The sequence below is a fragment of the Equus przewalskii genome, chromosome 15, assembly GCF_037783145.1.
Source record: "Equus przewalskii isolate Varuska chromosome 15, EquPr2, whole genome shotgun sequence".
Lineage (NCBI taxonomy): Eukaryota > Metazoa > Chordata > Mammalia > Perissodactyla > Equidae > Equus > Equus przewalskii.
In genome coordinates, this window is record NC_091845.1 from 76,537,054 (window position 1) to 76,559,674 (window position 22,621).

Genomic DNA, 22,621 nt, shown 5'->3' on the forward strand with positions numbered 1-22,621 from the left:
TGAGGAAATAAAGTCCAGAAAGGGGAAGTAAATAGTCCGAGGTTGTACTCTATAGCTTGTACTGGAGCTGGAGTATGACAGTCCCCGCAGCTCAGGATGAAAGATGCCACAGCCTAGGGGAGAGAGAACCGTGCCTGGGAGGGCTGAATTCTTCCTAAACGGGATAAGCAACTGCAGTAGCAAATGACTCCAAAATCTCCACGGCTTAATGCTGAAAAGTTAATTTTTCTCTCACTCTAAGTTGCAGAGGTGAGGCAGGGTTTCTGCCCAGAAGGCCATGGGCCACCAAAGCAGAGGAAGAAAAAGGGTGGAGCATCCCACATGGCTTTTCACAGCCTCAGCCCAGAAACCCCGCCCCACTCCCTCACATTGGCCAGACGAAGTCACATGGCCCCACCCGCCTGGCTCAGGGCCACTGGGAAGTGCAGCCTCCAGGATGCCCAGGAACGAAAGGAGAACAGGGTTTGGCAGCACTGATAGGGACTCCCACGAAGGCTTGACTGAAAAAAGAGTCCCTTTGAGGAGTAACATGAGATGGTACTGAGTAAAATGTGGGCCGGGGGAACCATTCACTCGTTCATGGAACAGGGGCTTACAGGGCGCTAGGACTGGGTTCTGGGATTCAGGATGATTCCGAGCCCCCGTCCTCAGTGAGCTCATGGTCACTGCACTACAATAATCATCCTGCTATTTCCTAAGCACTATAGGAGCCCAGTGAGGACCAAAATGAGGGAAGCCGGGGAGGTCTTGAGGAGGAGGAAAGGAGAAAGCACTCATGTGATAGCTGAAGAAGACAAAGACTGAGCTACCAGTTGGCTAGGGGCCACAGTGCAAGGGACTTACATGAGCCAGTGTCATCCTTAGTGCTCATGAGATGTCTACTTCCTGTTGGGGTCCATGCACAGAATGAGGAACTCATAAAGACATCAAGACTGAACAGGGAAAGCTAATATAGATAGATTTTTCCCTTAAACTCATGGAAACAGTCTCTTTCATGGTAGAGAAATGCAAATTAAAACTGCACTAAGAACCCATTTATCACGTATCAGATTGGCAAAAATCCCAAAGTCTGACAGCATACTCTATTGTGGAGGTTTTGAGAAAAGAGGCATTCTCCTCCACTGTTAGAGGGAGTGTATCTTGATATAATCCCTAGCAACTGGGAATTTGGCAACAATTGTTGGAATTTAAAGTGCATATACTCTTTGGCTTAGCAATTTCACTTGTAGAGATTTATTCTACAGATGTATTTACACACTTGTAAAATGTTACATGTACGACAAATTTCATTGTGGCATTATTAGCAAGAGATTGGAAACAACCCAAATGTTCATACTAGGAGACTGGTTAAATAAATTATAGTTTATTTAATTTTAAATAATATTCAGCTGTAAAAATAAAAAAGAATAAGGAATCTTATTATGTACTGACACAGAAAGATCTCCAAGATATGAACTAAGTGCAAAAAAGTAAAGTAGAGTATAGTATGAAATAAGTTACCTTGGTGTAAGAAAGGAGAAAAATGGGAATGCATATCCCTTGACTGTATATTCATAAGAATACTTAAGTGTAACTGTCAGGATAGGCGAGGTTATGCTGCAGTAACAAATGACTTAAAAGATTCAGTGGCTTATACAACAAATTTTGTCGTTGTTCACATTTCATGTCCATTATAGATTGGCTGCAGCTATGATCCATACCACCCACTGTGAAACCCAGGCTGGTGGACCTCAGGGAGCTTTGCAGGTTTCATGGCAGAGGGAATGGGAGATGGCAAACCATGAGCTGGCTGTTAAATCTTCCACATGGGAGTGAAGCTAAAAATACTTCTGCTGACATTTTGTTGGCCAAGCACATCACATGCCCACTACTGGGTGCAACAGGTCAAAAGTGTATATCCTGCAAAGAAGGGTACCATAAGTCACATGATCAAGCCTGTTGACCATAGGGCAGGCATGAGTAGCCTCTCACTGGGAGGGGAAGCAACTAGTTATGAACGATAAGGCAATCTGTCACTGAGAAAATTACTATAACGGTGATTACCTGTGGGATGGGATTGGGGAAACTGGGTGGATGAGAGATAGGAATAAGAAGGACACTTTCACTTTGCCACTTTGCACATGTATATATATGAACCATATAGATATATTATCTATTCAAAAAACTAAATCATTGTTGCCAAGTAGCTACATAAAAATACATCCACGTCTTTCTTTCCTGTGAGATGAGCATTGGATACATAATCTGAATCCACAGACATGTTCCCGACATCTTATTCATAGCAGTTCCTAATAATTCTTGCTCAGAAGTGTGTCAAGCTCAATAACTCAGACCAGTAGGAAAGCAGTTCTCTATGCTCCATTCAAAGAAGAGGGACAGCCCAGGGCATGCGGGAGAAGCAGAGTCTGGACCTAGATTATCTAGTTGGAGGACCCAAGTGACTCAGCGGGGAGCATCATAGTCCCTGGGACACCAGAGGCTCAGAATGGAAGGAATAGACAGACCTGGGGCAGAGGGCAGGCATGTAAACAGCAAGTGAGTAAAATTCATGGGAAACTAGAGTTTAGCACCAGGAAAGCAAGACCAAGAATCAGATCTAAGAGAGAAGGAAAGCCATGAACTGCAAAATGAGCTTTCAATTTGAAAGCTAAGAAGATGGGGCCTGGGTCAGGAAGTGGAATTCAGGGTGAACTGAGGAGCAGCTCAAGGCCAAAGACAACAACAGCCAGAGGAGCCCAAGCCCCAAGTTTCTGGGCTGTTGGCTGAGGGGGTGGGCAGTCCAAGGGCTCAAAGTTTCTGCTCAGGACCCCAGGGAACCACAGAGCGTGGGTCACCCCCACCAAGGGCTGGGCTGCAAGAGCCTGTGACTGGATTTCAGAATTCCCTCCTGTGGCTCAGCCAATATTCCTGGGAGTTTATAATCCACAGGGGTGTTACAGGGGAGGCTCTCAAAGCCGACCAGGGGGTTAACACAGTCATGAGTGCACACAGCTGCCGTGCTGGCAGATGCCCGGCAGACGCCTGTGCTGGCCTGAGTGGCCTTTTCATGGAGCTGGAGTGTCTCCATGGGACCGTGCACATGGTTGATCATTCTCTCCTGTGACACCCTCTTCTGTCTTCCAGTATCACTTCAACCCCTCGCAGTCCGTCCTGGTGATGGAAGGGGACGACATTGGGAACATCAACCGTGCCCTCCAGAAGGTCTCCTACATCAACTCCAGGCAGTTCCCGACCGCGGGTGTGCGGCGCCTGAAGGTCTCTTCCGAAGTGCAGTGAGTGGACGCGGGTCAGCCGGGCCTGCTGAGGCGAGGGGGGCGGGGGCCCCTTGGGAATGTTCCCTTGCATGACAGGATGCACCCCTCTCCAGCTGGTCGCAGTTTCTCTGCTCTCCCTGTGAGGACGCCCCAGTGGACCTGTGTCCTCCTTCTTAAAGAAAATGTTCTGTTGTTTTCCCAACTGAAATCCAGCTTGAGCTGTCTTATTCTGTTTCTGATCTAATGCCCGGAAGGCACTGCTTCCTGTAAATTCTCAGAGAACTGGGTTTTAAGTGGAGTGATTTAAGGCCACAGTGCCTGGTACGTGGTAGGTGCTTCACAAATGTTTATTAATTGAATTAAGTCGACCAGCCCACCTTTGTAGCACTCCTAAATACTGGGAGCATGTGAGAGAAAGAGCAGGTACGGTTCTTGTCCCCTGGGATCAGAGTTAAATTAAGGAGCTGAGACTATTGCTATGGCCTTTAGATACCTCCCTTACTGGCCTACCAAATCATTTCTCAGCCACAGCAGCTGCCTGGGAGGGCAGCTAGGAAGGGGACCCCAGGAACACTCCTGGGAAGCAGAAGGGGAGTCCGCTGGCGCTTGGAGGCAGGGGAGGGGCCCAGAAAGACAGAAACAAGAGAAGGAAAGATGGGTCTGCTGACTGTCATGTTGTGGGGCCTGGGACAGGTGCCAGGATAAAGCCCAGCTGGCAATTACCTTCAATAGTCCTAGCGATGGTGGAAGGGCTCCCACCTCCACACTAAAGGCCACTTCTGGAGGCCTGGGGTAAGAGCAGGCACCTGCAGGTTGGCTCCACATTGCAGTGAAGAGGGACCAGACTGGCCACTCTCCAGCTCCGGGGCCAGGCTTCCCATAAGCTGGGGAGGGGAGGGATATCCTCTGTAAGCTTTGGGTTTGGTGTAGGAAAGGCCAGAGAAAACTGGGAGCAGGAGCTCACCACCACTCCCACGTCTCACTCACCCCAGAGAAGAGGATGGAGAGGCTCTGCATGGGATCCAGCCCCTGCCCTTCCGTCGGGACCTTTCCCAAAGGATGCAAGAGGATGGCTGCCACCAGCTGGAGGCCTCTGCACATTCCCAGAGCTCCATCTGGACCCTGGCTTCTCCACTGTAGCCTAGGTCTCTGGCCTAAATGACCAGTGGAGAGTGCCAGTGACATGCATGTCTGATGAGGTCTGATGAGCACATTGGATCTGTCAACATTTACTGAGTTCCAACCATGAGGCAGGCTCTGGGGTGGCTTCTTTTCTACACGTCGTCTGCATTTAATCCTTACTACTAGAAGGTAATTAATTATCGTCATCCCCATTGTATAGATGAAGAAACTGAGGCTCACAAGAGTCAAGCACCTTGCCCAGCGTCACCCAGCCCGGGAGTGGCAGAGCCAGGCTGTGGACCCTTGTCTGTCTGCCTTCCCAGGCCTTGCTCTTGTCACACCATTCTGGCAGTCAGATATTTTTGTGGCAGTATATCAGGAAAAAGGAGCGTGATTACACTAGCATTCTGCTGGCATACCTGGAACAGGTGCTCTCATGTGACATCCTCATAGAGAGAGAACATATATGCAGCACAGGGGAGTCTAGCCCTGGGGTCCCACTTAGTAAGATGGCTGTAAGCATCCAGTTAGACAACAATTTGCTTACCAAATCCTTATGCACATAACAAGCGGTTTCTATCTAATTAAAGTTGCCATTGATTACTTTGCTAAAGGATAATTAAAGGCTTAACAGTTACTTGTTGCTGGTATAGCAAATTCCCATTTCTCCCAGAAGCCAATCTTTTTAAGTCTCTAGATTGCTAGTGTTTTGACTATAACTTGGCTTTAAATTTGAATGTCTGTTGACATCCTCAGAGACTCTTAGGCAGTCAGGATGCCTCGTCAAGGACTAGAGGTGGCTGTATGTATCCTCGTCCACGGCCGATGACAGATGATTTCAGCATCTGCTCTTCAGTGGTGTGACTGCAGCTGTTTTCGCAGGTGCTTTGGGGAAGACGTGTGCATCAGCATCCCCGACGTGGACGCCTACGTGATGGTGCTGCAGGCTGTCGAGCCCCAGATCACCCTCCGCGGCACGGACCGCTTCTGGAGACCCGCTGCCCAGTTTGAAAGTGCCCGTGGGGTGCTCCTCTTCCCCGACATCAAGATTGTGAGCACCTTCGCCAAAGCCGAGGCCCCGGGGGATTTAAAGACCACAGGTATGGGTGCATACTGGGTTGTGGGCAGTGGGCCTTAAGTTCTCACAGCCAGGCAGAATCCTACTTCAGGACAACAGCATTGTTCCCCACGGCAGGGTAATTTAGAATAGCAGAACAAACAAACCTGGAAGCAACGCAGATAAATAACAGGAGGGGAATGAGTGGCTTAGCAAGTTACGGGATTCCCATATAAGCCATATGATGTTAGAGGAAAGGCGTTTATGCTAAACGGTAAGTGAAAAAAGGCAAGATGCAAATTACAGAGCATCTACACGTAGAATGAGGTCAACCATGTAAAGAAAAAAACACATAGGAAAATGCCAAGAAAGAAACACAGCTAATGCTAACAGTGATATTCTCTGAGAAGCGTGAGAAGAGCCAATTTGTTTCTGGTTGCCTTCACGTTTTGCAACTGCAAAATGTTCTATCATGTGCATGCATCATTTTGATAATCCGAAGGAAAGCTAAAGAAGCACGAAGAGAACATATGACTGCATCTTAATACACCCACAGTAAAGTCAAGTCCTGTTCAGCAATGTTAGTCTAAGCTCTCAGGAAACTTTCTGGTCGTTCTTTCCAGCAGTTTCGTTATTGGGAGGGCTGTTCGGTGAAAGCAGAACAATTTGAATTATGTGCCAGGGAGAACACTTAGTTGCATCGAAAGCTACAGTATGTTCTGCTGGTGGGGAGGGAGGAAGGAAGGATAATGAAGGAAGAGAGGGAGGGAAGGAGGAAGGAAGGAAAGAAGGAAGGAAAACCCAGGGCCCAGATCTCTAGGGGAAATGTCTGTGTGAGAACTGTCCCTTGCTGCCTCCTCCAAGAGAAGAATTTAAACTCTCCGCCTTCCCCTCCAAAAGCAGCTGCTAATGATGTGCTGGTGCCAGGGGGCCTGAGTCCCTGAAGGGCTGCTCCTATAATAATCCTAATTACCCACTGCCTTAAACCACCCTGGTCCCTAGCGAACGGGGTGCCCCACACAGCAGCCCTCCTGAGCTCACAAAAACAGACGGTGTTTGCCACCTGTCCCAGCAGGCGGTTTCCTAGTCACACTCCAAGGGGCATCAGGTTGTGCGATCTTCGCTTTCTCCCTCATTTGTGGCTAAAATCTGACAGAAAAAGGAAGGGCCTCTGCCCTGGCGGCTGCAGGCTGTAACTGAGAGCATCTGGCTTCGCAGGCCTGGCACCAGTATGCAGGCAAGGTGGGAGAAAGGAGAGCCGTGACCTGGGTCCACAGCTCAGCATCTGGTTGTGAGAGGAGCAGGCAGGTGCATAGCCAAGTGCCCGAGAGCTGTTTCTAGTGCTTTTTACATTTCACTCATTGTTAGAATAATCATCATGGTGCCCTTAAACACGCAGGCTAATGGCCTTTGCCACCAGGTCTCAGTGACCCACTCCAGCAGCATCTTCTGCCCCCACTGACCCACTCTGTGCTGTTTCAGCACCAAAGGCTCGGCGGGGGGCGGGGGGGGGGTGGCCCGGGGGGTGCGGTCCTGCACTCCCCTCTCTCTCACACCTGTGTCAGTTCCCACCTTTGCTCACCCTCCACCTCCCTGGAAGGTCCCTCCCCCTCCCTTTCCCCCATTATGGCTGGCAAGCCTGTCTACCTGCAACACCTCCTTTGGAAGGCCTCCCCCTCTCCACCCTGACCCTGGACGGGGTTAGGGCTCCTGCTCTGTGCACCCCCACCCACTGCTGCTTCCTGCGAAGACACGTTTGCTGGCGCTCGGTGGTGTTATCTGTTTATCACTCCAGACAGGAGCTCCTGAGGGCCCACCCATGGCTGGTTCCCCTCTCAGCACCTGAGCCCAGCACAGACCCTTCCCCACAGTGGGCATCATGGAAACCGCAGATGGAAGATAACTACCTCAGTGCAAGCACAGGAGAACAAGGAGAGATGGCAGGGACAACACGCCCTCTACCTGGTGTGAGCAACCAGCCCGCCAAGTTGGGAGGGAGAATGAGGAGGACCTAGCCTGACCTGATCAGAACCTGGCCAAAAAACCCCAGAAACCAGAGAAGGCCATTCGAAGTAGAGCTATACATACACTATTGTTAATGATAGACCTTGTAAGCATGTATTAATGTGCTTTTAGATTGTGCCAGCAATCCGTGAAGCCACTGAGATTGGCAAGCATTTAAAAATTAAGCATACAAAACCATTTATAATAATACATATCTAGTGAGAGCAAAAATTCTTTTTGTTATCACTAAAAACTTAAACAAAATATGAAGAATAATTCTCTCATCTTTAGTGAATCCTTTTTTAACTTCTTTTTTTTTTTTTTTTTTTTGGAGGAAGATTAGCCCTCAGCTAACTACTGCCAGTCCTCCTCTTTTTGCTGAGGAAGCCTGGCTCTGAGCTAACATCCGTGCCTGTCTTCCTCTAGTTTATACGTGGGACGCCTACCACAGCATGGCTGCCAAGCAGTGCCATGTCCGCACCCAGGATCCGAACCAGCGAACCCCGGGCCGCCGAGAAGCGGAACGTGCGAACTTAACCGCTGCGCCACCGGGCCGGCCCCTTTTAACTTCTATTTTTATAAATGTTTTACAATGAACAAAATATATTAGTCCACTTTATAAATCAATAAATATGCTTGTTTAAATGATCTCTGTTCACAAATTTTTCAATAAAAGTCTTCCAAGATCAAAACTATTTGCAGACCTCTGGCCCAGAGGTTAAGACTTAACCAACTGTGGAATCTGAAAGTCATGGTTTCTGTCCCAGCTCCTCCTCTGCTTTCTGTGCAACTTCGGGCACCCTGGGCAATCCACGCCGCCCCCTGGACCTTCCGTTTCCCCATCCATGTAACGAGGATGCTAATGGTACCCCTCTAATGTCTGTCTGTTAGCATTCCGTTTGCACAGTGCCTGGCACGTAGCAAGGACTCCATAATTTTAAGGTAGAATTTTAATTTGAGATTGCCAACCTGTCCAGCATTCAAACACTCAGACATTCCTTTGGGAAATTTGGGGTCATAAAATCAGTCAAGGACAGCTAGTCTGACCAACAGCTTGCCAACTAGACTAAACAATTTACTTAATTATTTCATTATACTAACGATGCAGCTCCCCTTGAGCGGTGTGTAGTAATACTGCTCCATGCCCACCCCTGGATTAGATACTGAGGGGTCAGTCATAGAAGGCGTGTCTGCCTCAAGAACCTCAGAGTCTGCTGGGGGTGACAGAGGCACCTGCCATGACCACAGGGGAAAGCTATGAGAGCACAGGGGAGGGCACTTATCCCTGGTCCCGAATAAGAGCTGTTGCTTATTGAGCACCTCCTGTGCGCCAGAGCTACACAGTGCAGACTGTGTGTTTTCAATCCTCTCAAGACCCATGCCCTCTTCAAGGATGAGGAAACTGAGGAGTGGATAGCTTCTCTAATACTATGCAGCTTCTCAGTAGCAGCGCTGGTACCCGAACTCACATCTTTTGACTACTGTATTTATGCTCTTCACACAAAGTCGTGTGCCCAGCCTAGGGGGCTGCCTGGACATCCATCTGAGCAGTGGAGGTGGTACTTGGGGTTACACAGCCTCTTCTCCTGACCCAGCCTGAAGCTGGGGTGCAGTCCCAGAGGAGGAAGGTGACGTGCCAGGGCCATTCTCCGAGCTATCCTCACACCTGTGTTTTCCATGTGTCTGTCTTCCCACAGCCCCCAAATCAGCAGTCTTGGACGAAATGCTTCACAACTTAGATTTCTGTGACATTTTGGTGCTGGACGGGGACTTGGACCCGAGACAGGAGTGCTTGGAGCTCAACCACAGTGAGCTCCACCAGCGACACCTGGACGCCACCAACTCCACCGCGGGCTACTCCATCTATGGTAAGGCCGTGCTCAGCCCCTTGGCCGGTGGTCTCCTCTCAGAGTGGCCTCGTGCAGGGAGTCATGAGGCGAAGGCGGCTCTGTCTCCTGTGCAGGTGGGGTCAGGTAGGGACCCTTGACCTCAGAGCTTGGCGAGCCCCTCCAGCACCTTGAGGACCTGGCCCACATCCCACTCATAGGGAAATTGCTTTAGAAACTAGGTGGATGCCTTCTCCTATAATGTGTGATCTCAGCAAATATTACAGCAACATTTGGCAGATTGAGGCCAACCAGTCTATGTGGGAATCCTGTGGATCAGTTTAATTGGCCCCTTAGAACTTCTGCTTCAGCACGTTGTCTGCCCCCAAACATCTCGAGCTCTCAGCCTGGCCAGTTTCAGGAGACCCACAAACCCCAGCAGCCGCAGCCTGTCTCCCCCGTCTCCTCTTCTGCCTCCTCGTGACAGGCGTGGTCTCTCGGCACAGGTGTGGGCTCCCTGAGCCGCTATGAGCAGGTGCTGCATCACATCCGTTACCGCAACTGGCGGCCGGCCTCCCTCGGGGCCCGGCGCTTCAGGCTCAAGTGCTCAGAGCTCAACGGGCGCTACACCAGCAATGAGTTCAACCTGGAGGTGAGTGAGTCCTGCAGTTGCAGGGGAGCCGGGCTCACCCATATGTCCCCTCCTTTATCCAGGAGGGCTGCTGCCACTGGCCCACCTGCCACTCCTGCTCAACAGCACCTCTCCCTGCTCTCCCCAGGTCAGCGTCCTCCACGAGGTCAGAGTTTCAGACGAGGAGCACGTCAACCACCTGATCGTGCAGCCTCCCTTCCTCCAGTCCGTCCACCACCCTGAGTCCCGGAGTAGCATCCAGCGCAGTGCAGGTAGGTCACCTGGGAGGAGGGACCTCAGGATACTAGGTGGTCATTGTGACTCAAGACCATGCACTAAACAGACAGTTGGGCGTGCAGCAGCCATAGATGCCCAGAACTGAGTAGGGAGCCCGTCAAGGACACAAAAGTTACAGACAATATATAATAACAGGTTTGCATAAAGAGCTGGGCTAGAATTTTGCAAGTCCTCTTAGGCCCAACTCAAAGCTACATGCTGCCTGAAGCCTTCCATGGACCTTCTATCTGCTCACACACCCACGTGCACCATATTGTCGTCTCCTACCCTGACTTCTGCTCCAGCACTTGCCTGCCATATTGTGTCTCTGTCTGGTAGGCACTTCTGTTTGTCCCCACTGAACTCCACAGTGCCTGGCTCTGCGTGGGAGCTGTCCTAGAATTTAAGGGAAAGAGCAAGAGATAGAAGAGAACTTGCATTTATTGAGCACCTACTATGTGCCCATGTGGAAACTCACATAGATTATTTCATTTACTCCTCACAACTACCATGGGACAGGAATTATTCAGACCATTATGTAGATAGCAAAAGTGATGCCCAGGCAGAGTAAGGTGCTGACCCAGAGTTTACAGCTGGGAGGGCAGGTTTTAACCTAAGCGTGGATGTTTCGTTCATGCTCCACCCAAGACTGAGCTAGTCCTTTGCTCAGCATGTCGTGTGGATTTCCTCCTCGTTCCAGTGGTCCCAAGCATCGCCACAGTGGTCATCATCATCTCCGTGTGCATGCTGGTGTTCGTTGTGGCCATGGGCGTGTACCGGGTCCGCGTCGCCCACCAGCACTTCACCCAGGAGACTGAGGCTGCCAAGGAGGCCGAGATGGACTGGGACGACTCTGCGCTCACCATCACAGTCAACCCCATGGAGGTGATCCCCGTGCAGAGGCTGGGAGCGCGGGGCAGATGCCTCCCCTCACCCAGCTCCATGTTTCCTATCCCAAAGCCCCGCCCAGCTAGCCCAGCCCCACTGATCCCTCCCTTCTCTGAGCTCCTCCAGCCCTCTCCACCTGAAGGGATGGAACTTTCCCACCAGCTGCATTCACGGACTAAAAACGTGTGGCTTGCTCTCCCCCTGCAAACAGAAGCAGACATTTCTCAAGGCAAGCAGCCATGTGGTGTCTATCCCTTGCCTCCCCCGTAGTATTTAGCTCAGAGCTGACTAACACTTAGGGACTCAGTATTGAATTTTTGATTAACTAACGGTGTAAATTAGATAGCTTCGCTCCATCTGCCTGCAGAGCTCATTTAAAGGCTCAGAATAGGTTAAACCAAAAAATACGCCAGGAATATACCTGCCGTTTCTAGAGCCCCCATTGTGCCAGAACTGCATGGGGCGCTCTACATAAACCACCTCATTTAATCTTCCCAGCAACCTGTGAAGTAGGAGGCATCATCCTCATTTGTCAAGGGGGGAACCAACTCAGAGAGGAAAGTCAAGTGCTCAGACTCACGTCACTGGTAATGGCAGCACCAGCATTCAAACTCCAGGTTGCTGACTCTGAAGCTCCTATCTTTCCGGTTCACCAGCAGCCCCCAGAATCCACGCATGAGTGTCTGAGGTCCCTGTTCTGGACATAGGAATATCAAGGGGGGCGCTTACCTCCCGCCCTTTGTTCTGCCCTGGGCACTGCTAGAGGTGGAGGCAGTGGAGGGAGAGCGGGGGAGAGTCAGGAGGAGTCACTGAGGAATGAAAAGCTTACCCCAGCCTGGTTCCCAGTCTGCCCCTCAGCAGGCCTCACGCTCCAGTTTCAGAGCCAGCGTGCCGATGCAGCTCAGCTTCTCCCAGCACGTGCTGTGGGTGTCGTACTGAGCGCACCGGGCTGGCGCTTCCAGCATTTCTTTCCTAGAAGAGTTGAGCCTTGGGGGTGGGAAACAAGACCATTATTCCCGGAGCAGCTGAATAGCGGGCAAGAGTGTGCCCACCAGGGGCTGACCTGGCGATGCCAGCGGTCAGTGAAGCACACGCAGGGGGAGCCTTCGGGGCTGGAGCATTCAGGGGTGACTTCCTGGAGGAGGTTAGCCTGAGGGAGGCCTGGAAGAGTGGGTAGGATCTGTGGGGGGTTGGGGGGGCAGCAAAGGTAAAGAGAAGATGCTTCAGAGAGGGGATGAGGCAAGCAAGCACACACATCTTTTATGGCTGCTTCATCAACTCGAATCATATATCTGGAAACAAGATTTGGCTGGAATCACCAAAAAGCTGGGGGGAGGGAAATGGGACTGGAAAAGAGAGGGGTCGAGTTTGAGGACACAAGTCAGAAGGTGAGGGGCAGGCATGGAACGTGAGCATCATGAGCGCTGTCCTTCCCAAAGGAATACTTTCCAGGGGCAGCACACCTGAGTCTCGGCTTATAAGACCCTCGGCTCCCAGAGACATCACATTGCCACCTGGAAAAGGGGCGTAAGCTTGAATGCCACTCTCCTACTGAGAGGCAAACCTTTAAGACTTGGAAAGCTCCATACAGAAAGGTTCCGGAAATGCCAGGAAACAAACCTTGGCCTGAAAGGCTCGCTGAATGATGGCTGGGATTGGCTTATGGGTCCAGTGTTTAAAACACACAATAATTGACCTCGAGTCCATGTCTTGGAGTTCACTGCTATTTCTTGTCTTCGTCCCCAGCCCTCTGAGTTGCCTTTTACCAGAGGACCCTTCCAGAAAGCCTGTCTCCAGGCCCAAGGGTTTAGCATTAAGGGAGAGGAATTCCGGGGGGCCCCAAGTGTTTCCTTAGTGGAGGGAGAAACATAAGCTCCAGAGTGGCCTCTGTTCCGCCCCGATGAGCATTTCCCTTCTCCCCCTGACATGCAGAAACATGAAGAACCAGGGCGAGGGGAAGATGAGACGGAGGACGAGGAGGAGGAGGAGGAAGTGGAGGAAGACCTAAGCTCCAGCAGCAGCGACTCCGACGACAGCGACGAGGAGGAAGAGGAAGGGCTGGGCAGGGGCAGACGTGGGCAGAGCGGAGCCAGGCAAGCCCAGCTGGAGTGGGACGACTCCACCCTCCACTACTAGTACCCGGCTGTCTGCGCCCGCCCACCGGTCCCTTTTGTAAGCCCCACCCCGATGTATGCCCGAGTCTATCACATGTCGCCTCTGATTTCTATGACAGGTCTGGGCAGGCCTTCCCCAGCGTCCTGGAACCCGCCCTGTAAGCCTTGGGCACTCCCTGTGTCCCAGCCCTGGGGTGGTTTCAAGAAGCCCCGTGTCATCATCAGTGGGGACTTCAGGGTGGACTTTGTCCTGTAGCCCCCACTTCTCCAGCCCTGGGCTCACCCAGCACCCTGTCTGCCAAGCTGCAGAGTCCTGCCTTGGCTCTTCTCTGCAAGGGAGAAGGTCAGCCTTCGTGTCGCTTCCCTCCCCTGGGCCCCATGTTCCCAGTGCCCTGGATTCCAGCTCACTGTGCGTGCGCCTGACTCGGTCATCTCTCTCTACACAGACCGGCAGGTTCTCCTTACCTGACTTCAGGTGGCTTTCTAAGGCAGGGCAGTCAGACTTCACACACCCGAGGTCTTAGTCCTTAATGCTTTAGAGGAACGTCCTTGTTGAGGCAGAATTATTTACAAAAGGTTGACACGCACATACGCACGCGCGCGCGTGTGCGCATGCTCTCCCCGGTCTGAAGAGCCTTTCCCTTTGTCCTTTCTGAGGCCACATAAGCTTAGATGAAAAGTCTGAAAGCAAGAATAGGTCCTTGGCCACAGCAGGGCCTGGTCCCCAACCAAAGCTGTCTGAGAAGCTGCCTGCCTGGCAGCCACGGAGCCCCGCATGGCCGTCCTGCTGGGCACTGCCCCAGGTGACAGCTGTGACAAGCCTGCATCCAGGGATCAGAAGGAGCGCTGATGAGATGACACAACTGGGCTTCATGGTGGCCACAGATCTGGGAGACGGGGCTGGCTGGGCCCACCTAGGCCAGAAGGGGGCCCGAGGTTGACAAGACTCTCAGCACCTAGTCTTATGGTCCCTTGTCCCCTATTTCACACTGTTTTGCCTCTTGAAAAAAACACATTCTTCTTGGATATATTAGAACAAGTGTGAACTGTGCCGCATCTAAAATGAAAGTTTGGAGATTTAACGGCTAGGAATTAGAGATAGATTTGCAATCATAACAGCTTCTTCTTTCTTCTTCTCATAAAAGGAGCAATGCTTTGGGTGGAGGGCAAATATATCCAAAAACCTCATTTTTTTCTTTCTTCTTTTTTTAATAAGGAAATCTTTTCTATCTCCATCCTAACATGGACACCTCGTGAAGAGAATTGTTGCTATAGTAACTGGTCTGTGATCTTTTGTGGCAAGAGAATAGCAGGAAGAATTAGGGCCGGGCCACGTAGGCCTTCCATGAGGCCTGGGGACGTCTTTCTTCCTAATGTCTCGGGCTTTGTCCTCAGTATGTATGCTCTGTCCCCCTCCTCCCACCCTCCCATTCTACGCCCTGCATCATCGAAACAGAGAAACGTAAGAAAGGGGACAGCTGTCAGTGTCCTCTAGTCTGACCTCCACCCAGTAAGGATCCATAACAGGCCTTTGCAAGCTTCTGATTCGAGAAAACTACATTACGCAGCTTTTTCCATCACCAAAAGTGTCTTTGAGCCTCACAATAATTCTGATGTAGTTGGGACATCTGTTATCAGACACGTTTTCATGAGGAGCAAACCGAGGTTCAGAGTTTCAGTGTCTTGCTCAGAGTTATTCAGAGATTTAGATAAGAAGCTGGACCCACCACCCTGATTCTACTTCTGTTCATGCTTATGCAGCTAACAGGCCTTGTGAGGACCTACTATGTGCTAGGCATTCTATCAGCAGCTGTAGGAAGGGGATATAGCTGAATGATAAGCTCCTCCCCTCAGAGGACTGGACAGTTGCAGAGGAGAAACAGACAGGCATAGAAATTATGCGAGAGACAGACGCAGAGGGAAGAGAAAAGTCACAGAAAGAAGAGGGACACGCTGGCAAACTCAACAGTGCTCTTATTTTTCCATTCTTAGGAAAAAACATTGACAGAAGTTTGGGGTTTTATATTCGTTGAATGGAAATAGACACGTCTGCGAATTCTCCCAACCAAATAGCTCTTTTCTTTCAGGTTCTGTCTGCACATCTACAAGGAGAAAGTCTGCAGGATCGGTTAGTCCTCACGATCCCCTTAGTTAAATAGAAAGAGATTCTTCAGTCGGGCATTTAGGAGCTAACAGAATTCTCCCAATATCACGGCGGTAAAATGAATACTTTTATTTGTTTAAAACCAGTTCTTTTTGAATTGGATTTTGACTTAAAATATTAAAGTCTGGTGTTTATGGGAGCACTTTGCCCTGCTCAGTCTTTCAGTTTGGTTGGAGCAGGGAAGGTGTTTCTCAGGCCCTCCAGCTGTCTCCGATGGCTCTGTCACTTATTCATGGTTGAGTAAGCTGTTTGGGGCGTGTGAAATCTTTACATACTTTTAGTTTTTTGTGTGGGGAGGGAGCAGGTGAAAGTGACACTTGGCTAGGGCAGCAGAGTTGAATCATTTCCAACTGGACTCTTGTCGAGAAACAATGGGGACACTGAGTCAGAGCACTTTCCATCAACTCCTGCTGTCAGGTCACGCTCTGCCTGCCAGTTCTGAAGACGAGGCGCTTGAAAGGATGCTGCTGGGTCAGTGGGCATCACCATGTTCCCAATGCCCAACTCGTCACCATGGGTGAGAACAAGAAAGGGTGGTTGTAGAAAAGTAGCAGAAGCTTCCGGGCATGTCCAGGTGAGTGGTGAGCAGTGTAACCTGCCCTCCGCCAGAGATTCTGACCACAAGTGGAAAATGTCGTTAATCAGCCCAGCGTCTTGCAGGCTCCATATGCTGGCCTCCAGGAACCAAAACTCCCAGGTGACCCATACCTTCTGGGGCCTCTCGTCCAGACATCCACAGCAGCAGATGTAGGCTTGCACCCAGGAGGAACAGCTGAGTGGTTTGGCCACAGGCCAGACAGTTGCTTATCTTGCCAAGTGGATGACCAGATTCTGCTCTCTCGAGCTGGGAAATGGAGAGGCTGGCAGCTCTCAAGTGACTCTGTTTATAGGGCGGAGGAGAAGAGGAGGTTGAGATAGAAAAGGCCAGGACAGACTGAGTTGCCCAATGGAGTAAGGCAATCAGTGAGTTGGTCACCTGTCTTAAAGAATACTAAAATATGTATTCTAGTAGGTTTAATCAAATGCTATAAATCTGACCAAGGACCGAATTCATCTAGATACCAAAAATGAAATGTCAGTGGGATCTCATTTCACTACCACTTTCTTGAATGGCTGACTCATCCTATCAAACAGAGTTTAGACCACCCATCCCTGCATGTTGCAAAGGCTGTACCTTGTGGATGTGACCCCTCCAGGGAGGGGGCTCCTGGTGGGAAGCAGTACCCTCCATGCCCATACAGAGAGCAGAGGTCCACAGACTCTCTGTAACAAGCCAGATAGTAAATACTTGAGGCTTTGCAGGCCTCTGTTGCCAGTATTCAACCCTGGCATTTTATCGTGAAACCTGCCGCAGACAATACGCAAATGAATGGATGGATACGGCTATGTTCCAACACACTTTATTTATGAACCCTAAAAATGTAGGCAATTTGAATTCATCTTATTTTTACATGTCATGAAATTTTATTACTCTTTTGATTTTTATTTGCAACCATTTAAAAATGGAAAAACCTTTCCGAGCCCACCGGCCATATAAAAACTAGCAACTGGCCCGCGTTGGTCCATGGACCGTAGTTTGCACAGCCCACCATAAGTGCACGGAAAGTACCCCTCCACTTGCCAAGGGAGAGCAAACTGCTGTCTCAGACCCTCCCTTCAACTACCTGGTGGTCTTTACCTCCAAAATGGACAACCAACAACTACACAGTCCTTAGCGAAGCTGTTTTAAAAAGTCCATGTTCCAGGGGCCAAATGAAAACAAAAACACTTATCACTTCCCGAATTGACTCAAAGGCAGGGAAGCATTCCTCAAGAGCTGCAAGCCCTGTGTCCAGGGACTGACCGAGTGCTGAATGCTGACCCCATTTGAGCTGAGAGCTAGCTCCCGGGCCCGGCGCCTTCTCCGCATGGTTCAGCCTGCAGTGATTTCTGAGCAGCCATGCTCATTATCTCAACCGATTTCCATCTCAGCCGCGCTCATGCCACTGCTCTAAAAATGATCCTAAAGACTTGTGACTGTTTGAATCAACAGCAACATAATCAGTAGAAAGCCCGCCTCAGCACACTTCGAAATTAGCAGTCTTCTTGGCTCTGTGATTCAAAATGAGCAAGAAGAAGAAAAAGAGGACTTTTTCTTAGCCATCCCCTCATTTAAATGAACTAAATCGCTTTTACAAAAAAAGTGAGGGAATGGCCTGATTCTTTGAAAGAATTTCCAAGTGGAAAGTAGATGATTTTCAGGTAAGATAACTCTCAGACCTGTGGGGGACCCCCAGGCCCCGTGCAATGTGCTGTCCAGAGTACGGATGGTACAGGATTCTCCATCCGCATCAGACCTTTATCGAGGCTGACAAGCCAAAGCCCTTGGCACAATTTAATTTTCATGTACCCAGTTTCCGTTGTCCAGCTGTAGGCGAAGGAAATGCGCAATGAGAGTTTTGAAGTCTACTCCAGCCCCTTCATTTCCCGTCTGTATTTGCTTTACTTTGTAAATTCATTCTAAACCTGCTTTATAGATCTTGCTCTGGTTTTCCCTCTGGCACCAACTGGAAGTGGGTGTTGGCTTTATAAGGGCTGTGGATTAGAAGCCAAACCTGACTCTATCCCAGGGAGACAAGAAGAGACGGAAGAAGTTACCTCCACCAGCACCCCGGAAAGCACTCCGACATCCCCGTCACCATTGTGAACAGATGGGATTCTGTGTTGGCAGCTTTGTTCAAGGTAATTCAGCAAATCGTCGCTGAGCGCCCATGGCGCACCAGGCCCTGTGCCAGGCACAGGGGAAGGAGGATGGAGGTGGCGTGGCCCTGCCCACGAGGGTCTCCTGGCTCCTGAGCTGTTGGGATGTTCTCTTTGCAGTGTTGGAGGCAATCTGAGAGCAGTCAGGACTCTTGCGGACAGAAGTGTGGAGTGGGGAGAGTTGGGTAACCTGCTCTGGCAGTTATCCACCCTGAGTTGGACGGCAGGTGTAACTCTGGGAGCCCTGGCACACGTTGCTGAGACCAGCTGAGGAGCCCCCAGGGAACCAGGCAATGTTTCCCTGAATGTTTCTACTTCTCACCAGCCTGACTCAGTTCACCTATGGATGAAAGCTGGTCACCCTGCCCATCCGGCGGATATAACAGGGCTGACGGCTGAGACTCAGTGAAACAAGACCAAAGGAAGTTTTAAGTATGAACAGCAGGCAAGCAGACCTCAGAAGTAACCCAGGTAGAGGGGCTGGTGTGAGCCAAGGCCCCAAGGCATGAAAAGCCTGATGTGAGGGAGCACCTCTGAGGCCTGAAGTCAGAGCTGCAGAGGGAACAAGGGCCCGACTCTGGAGGACCTGCCAAGGCTTCACACGACACTGTGGAGCAGAGGTTCTCAAGGTGCGTCTCTGAACCAGAGTCTGAGCATCACCTGGGAATGAGGGAGAAATGCAGATTCTCAGGCCCCACCCAGGTCTACTGAATCAGAAACTCTGGGCTGGGGCCCAGCCATCTGTGTTTTCAGGAGCTCTCTGATTCTGATGCACACTAAGGTTTGAGAACCACTGATGGAGAGGGTGAGGAGAATGACTTTCACTGGCATTGGGAGGAGATGACTATTAACGAGATGATTAATTACTGTGTAGTGATGCAGAGGGGACCCAAGCAGATGGCCCCACCTACCCTCCAGGCCCCTCCAGGCTCCACTCCCTATTCCCTGAAACAGTGGTTTCAGGGAACCCCACTTAGTCGCAATTCCACTCCTCCCCTCACACATTAGCTACTTCCTGCTGGCCTGGCCCCTTTCGTCCTGGAGAGAGACATGGCCCAGGAGAGGCTGTAGTGAGGCCTCCCATCTCTAGGGATGCTGCCTTCCAGGTTCCTGTAAACTGAGCAGCTTCCTCCAGGGCCATATTTGAGGGGGAAACAATTAAACCATGGCAATGACCCTGCATCACCAGAACAACTGTTCTGCACACAGCACCTCTACTGGCAGAGCCATGCAGGGCCCGGCAGAGAGTGGAGCTGGGTCACGGCCAGGTCGCTGCAGACCACTCCATTTGTAATGGGACTGGGGCATGCAGCATCACAATCCGACACTAAATTGGACGGGAAATGAATGGCTTTTCTTGGAAGGGCAGTGACTCATTCTGGATGTTACTAAAAGTGAAAAACTAAAACCAAAACAAACCTGCAGCCTCTCTACAGACTGAATCTGTCTTGGGCCTCGAATTTCTAAGACCTGCAGAGGTCCCAGTCTCCACCAATGCCCTTTCCCCCCTACCAGATGCCTGAGGTCCGGCAACTATTGATTTAGTTTTTTGATTTATGGCTTAAACTCTGTGACGGTCCACAAACCTTTGGGAGGAGCTAGTTGGCGCTCTCTCGGTTATTTACATCTAACTGTGTGCAGTATCTGTCCACGTATAAGGATTTCTGAGACTGGGAGTCAGAGGGCCCGGGCACTGGGCGTTGGGGTGGAAGGATGGAGGAGGAATGGGCTGGGAAGGAGCCCAGACACCCAGCCTCGGAGAGCTAGCACTGCTGTGTAGTTCCTGAGTACCCCCTAATGCCCTAGAGGACATTTCATTCCTCCCGCCCAGCTTGGAAAGGTTTTCTGATGAAATACCCAAGCATCTCCTGAAGCCGCAGAGACCACATGGAGAATAACTCCGCTCTAATGGATTAGAATATGCTAACAAGAACAAAGAGGGCTTGCAGGGTGTTTGTGGTGAGAGAGAATGGGGAAACCAGATAGCCCTGAGCGCAGAAGACGAAGGGTCTCTTCCTGTCACTTAGATCCAGAAGAGGTTGTCTGTACAGCCTGGCCTCTCTTTTGAATTCCCTGACGAAATGTTGCTCTCCCAAGACTTTAAGGCAATTTTGTGTGTTTCCCAGAGGTTGGTCCCTTATTACAAAGCCTCCTGTAGGACAAAAGGACATGGAACAGGATGGCAGGAAGTGTGTGGAGAGGCCTTTGGTGGTTCTGGAAGCAGGGATGGATTCTGTTCTCGTTGACAGACTTGGACCTATGTCTGGTCAAGCCAGATAGGAAGACATTATGGACTGAGGGTCAGGAGCGCAGATGCAGCCACACAGATGGAGTGAGTGAGTCGTGAGGGGTTTCATTGGGAAGGCTGGGCAGAGATGAGGCACACAGTATGTCAGTGGGCAGGTCACACCAGCCGTTTACACTCGTCAGAAACAATCGAGAGACCTGAGTCCCAACACCAGCTAGTTCCTCCCATTCTGAGGAGCAGAGAGGGGCTGGTGCCTCTGGACCACGGAGGTGACACATCTCCAGAGTCAGGGTCCCACTCCAAGAGAACTTTCAGTCGAATGAAGTGGAACCCAGTCCTCATGGCCCAGGCACCTGACGGGGCACCAGACCAGGACCCTGAAAGACAGAGTTGCGTGGGGCCAGTATGGCTCCTCGACTCTTGCCTTCTCTGCTGTCACAGGTGCCCTCCTCAAAGCAAGAAGAGGAACTTATCTCTCCTGGCACCCTGGTGTCCAGAGTAGCCCCTGGCCCACAGCATGTGCTCAATAAACGGTGAATTCAGTGGAATACCAGAGACCACTTGACCTCAGTGAACGGACTGGGTTTGAAAAATTAAGATGCTCCAGTGGAGAAAGATTCCTCCATTTTTCTTTTAGTGTTTAAGCCAGGGTCCTTCATAAAGTCAGATCGAGGAGGCGTGGAAGTGCAGTAGAGGGAGGATGACATTCCTGCTTCCCAAATGGAGAGAGAACGGGAATGGGGCTGTTTGGAGAGTGACCCCTTCCCAGCTATAACAGTAAAAGGAGCCCCTAAGCAGAGAACAGGGGCAGGTGGGCCTTGACAAGCCCACTTGCTGCACCCTGTAGGTCGTGGCAGCGTCCCAGCTGAGGAGAGAAAGCCCTCGTCTATTAATGACCCAGCCCTGTGCTGCGCTCCAGTCCCTTTTATCAGACTCACTGCAGAGGAGATTCATCAAGATGAAGCTCAGTTCCCAACAGACTAATGAAAAGAGAGCAACAAACGTGAGAAGAGCCCAAATGCAGACAGTGTGTATTAATCACAGGCAATAGAAACATGTCGGCTTTAATGTCGGTCTGCTTTTATCTTGAAATGAAAATGCATCTCTGCTGCCCAGACCCTTTATTCTGAGCAATTCAGAACAGAAGTGGGACACACACACAAATATTGAGGGTTCTTTTCCCAGCAGAAAGAGCTATCAGAGAAATGAGCCCACAGGTTGTGTCTATTTGCAGAAGCAAAGAATTCACCACAAGTCTCAGCTACAGACTCCAGCCACTGTGTGGAAAAGGGAGGGGGAGGGATGGGGAGGCAGCTGCCCTTGGCAAGGGTTCATTAGGGCATCTGGGACGAGGGGCTCTGCTTGTGCCTGTGGGTCACAAACATTAATGTCACGTGCACCATCCACTCCTGGAGACGAAAGTACATCCATCGTGGTCAACGTGGAGCACCCACCCCCCCGGCTCCCTTATTTGGCTGCAAAGGAACTGCTGATGAGCAGGATTCAAGAGAGGTCATGTTCATCTTCACTAGTAAACTTCAAGTGATGGAGACGGCAACAGCTTTTTGCAGGTCAGGAAGTTAGCCTTGATACCCACGACTCATCACTCAAAAAAGCAGGAGAAGAGAGATTGAGGGGAACAGGTGAGGCTGGGTGGGAGCGACAGCAGCAGGAACCCCTCACCCAGGAGGCCAGGGCTCTGCTATGTCTTGAAAGCTGTACCCAAGTTTCAGCAAACTATGGGTAAGTCTGGCCGGGTGACCGCAGAGGCAGTCAGGGCAATTGCTTCCAAAGTCAGAGCTGATTGAAGGTGATTTCAGTTCTTAATTGAACTAGTCGTGACGGATCACTCCACTTGATGCCTCCAGCCTGACCGCAGTAGCTTCTAAAAATGGCTGTTGCTGCCCTGAGCTGGACAGGCTGGGAAGGAGATTGAAGAAAACTAGTTGGTGAGTTCAGAACAGAAATTGCATGTAGAAGTTGGTTGTTTTCAAAGAAATCTGTAGGTATTAGAGTTTGATGTGTTACATTATTGGAATGGACATTATCATGTCGATAAGGTAAGATTCAGAATGACTTGGTGGGGCATTAGTTTAGAAAATTAGTTAACATATTGAATATAAATTATCAGAGACAAGTAGGCTAAGGACAGCTAAATATATGTGTCATATGCATATACACATCTATAATACAGAAATAAGTAAGATATAGAATGAAGATGTTGATGGTCCCAACACATTTTAAATTCTTGAGAAGCATTGGTTTGAATGTTACACTTTTTCTTGTTGTTGTTGTTTA

The 22,621-nt window shown here is 50.4% G+C and overlaps 1 protein-coding gene across 2 annotated transcripts in view; it reads left to right on the forward strand.

Annotated features, from left to right (window-relative positions):
• Positions 1-15,475, forward strand: part of CLSTN2 (calsyntenin 2) — a 553,125-nt gene extending 537,650 nt beyond the window's left edge. Inside the window, exons 11-18 of one of the 2 annotated variants that reach the window (XM_070576195.1) lie at positions 3,124-3,272; positions 5,259-5,476; positions 9,135-9,305; positions 9,770-9,915; positions 10,043-10,166; positions 10,871-11,055; positions 12,991-13,151; positions 15,260-15,475. In XM_070576195.1, coding sequence (XP_070432296.1) covers positions 3,124-3,272; positions 5,259-5,476; positions 9,135-9,305; positions 9,770-9,915; positions 10,043-10,166; positions 10,871-11,055; positions 12,991-13,151; positions 15,260-15,305 — 1,200 coding nt within the window. In that variant the 3' untranslated portion in view covers positions 15,306-15,475. Of the gene's footprint in view, positions 1-3,123; positions 3,273-5,258; positions 5,477-9,134; positions 9,306-9,769; positions 9,916-10,042; positions 10,167-10,870; positions 11,056-12,990 lie in introns of both variants that reach the window. The other variant, XM_070576194.1, reaches the window with a different exon arrangement.
• Positions 15,476-22,621: the final 7,146 nt, after the last annotated feature.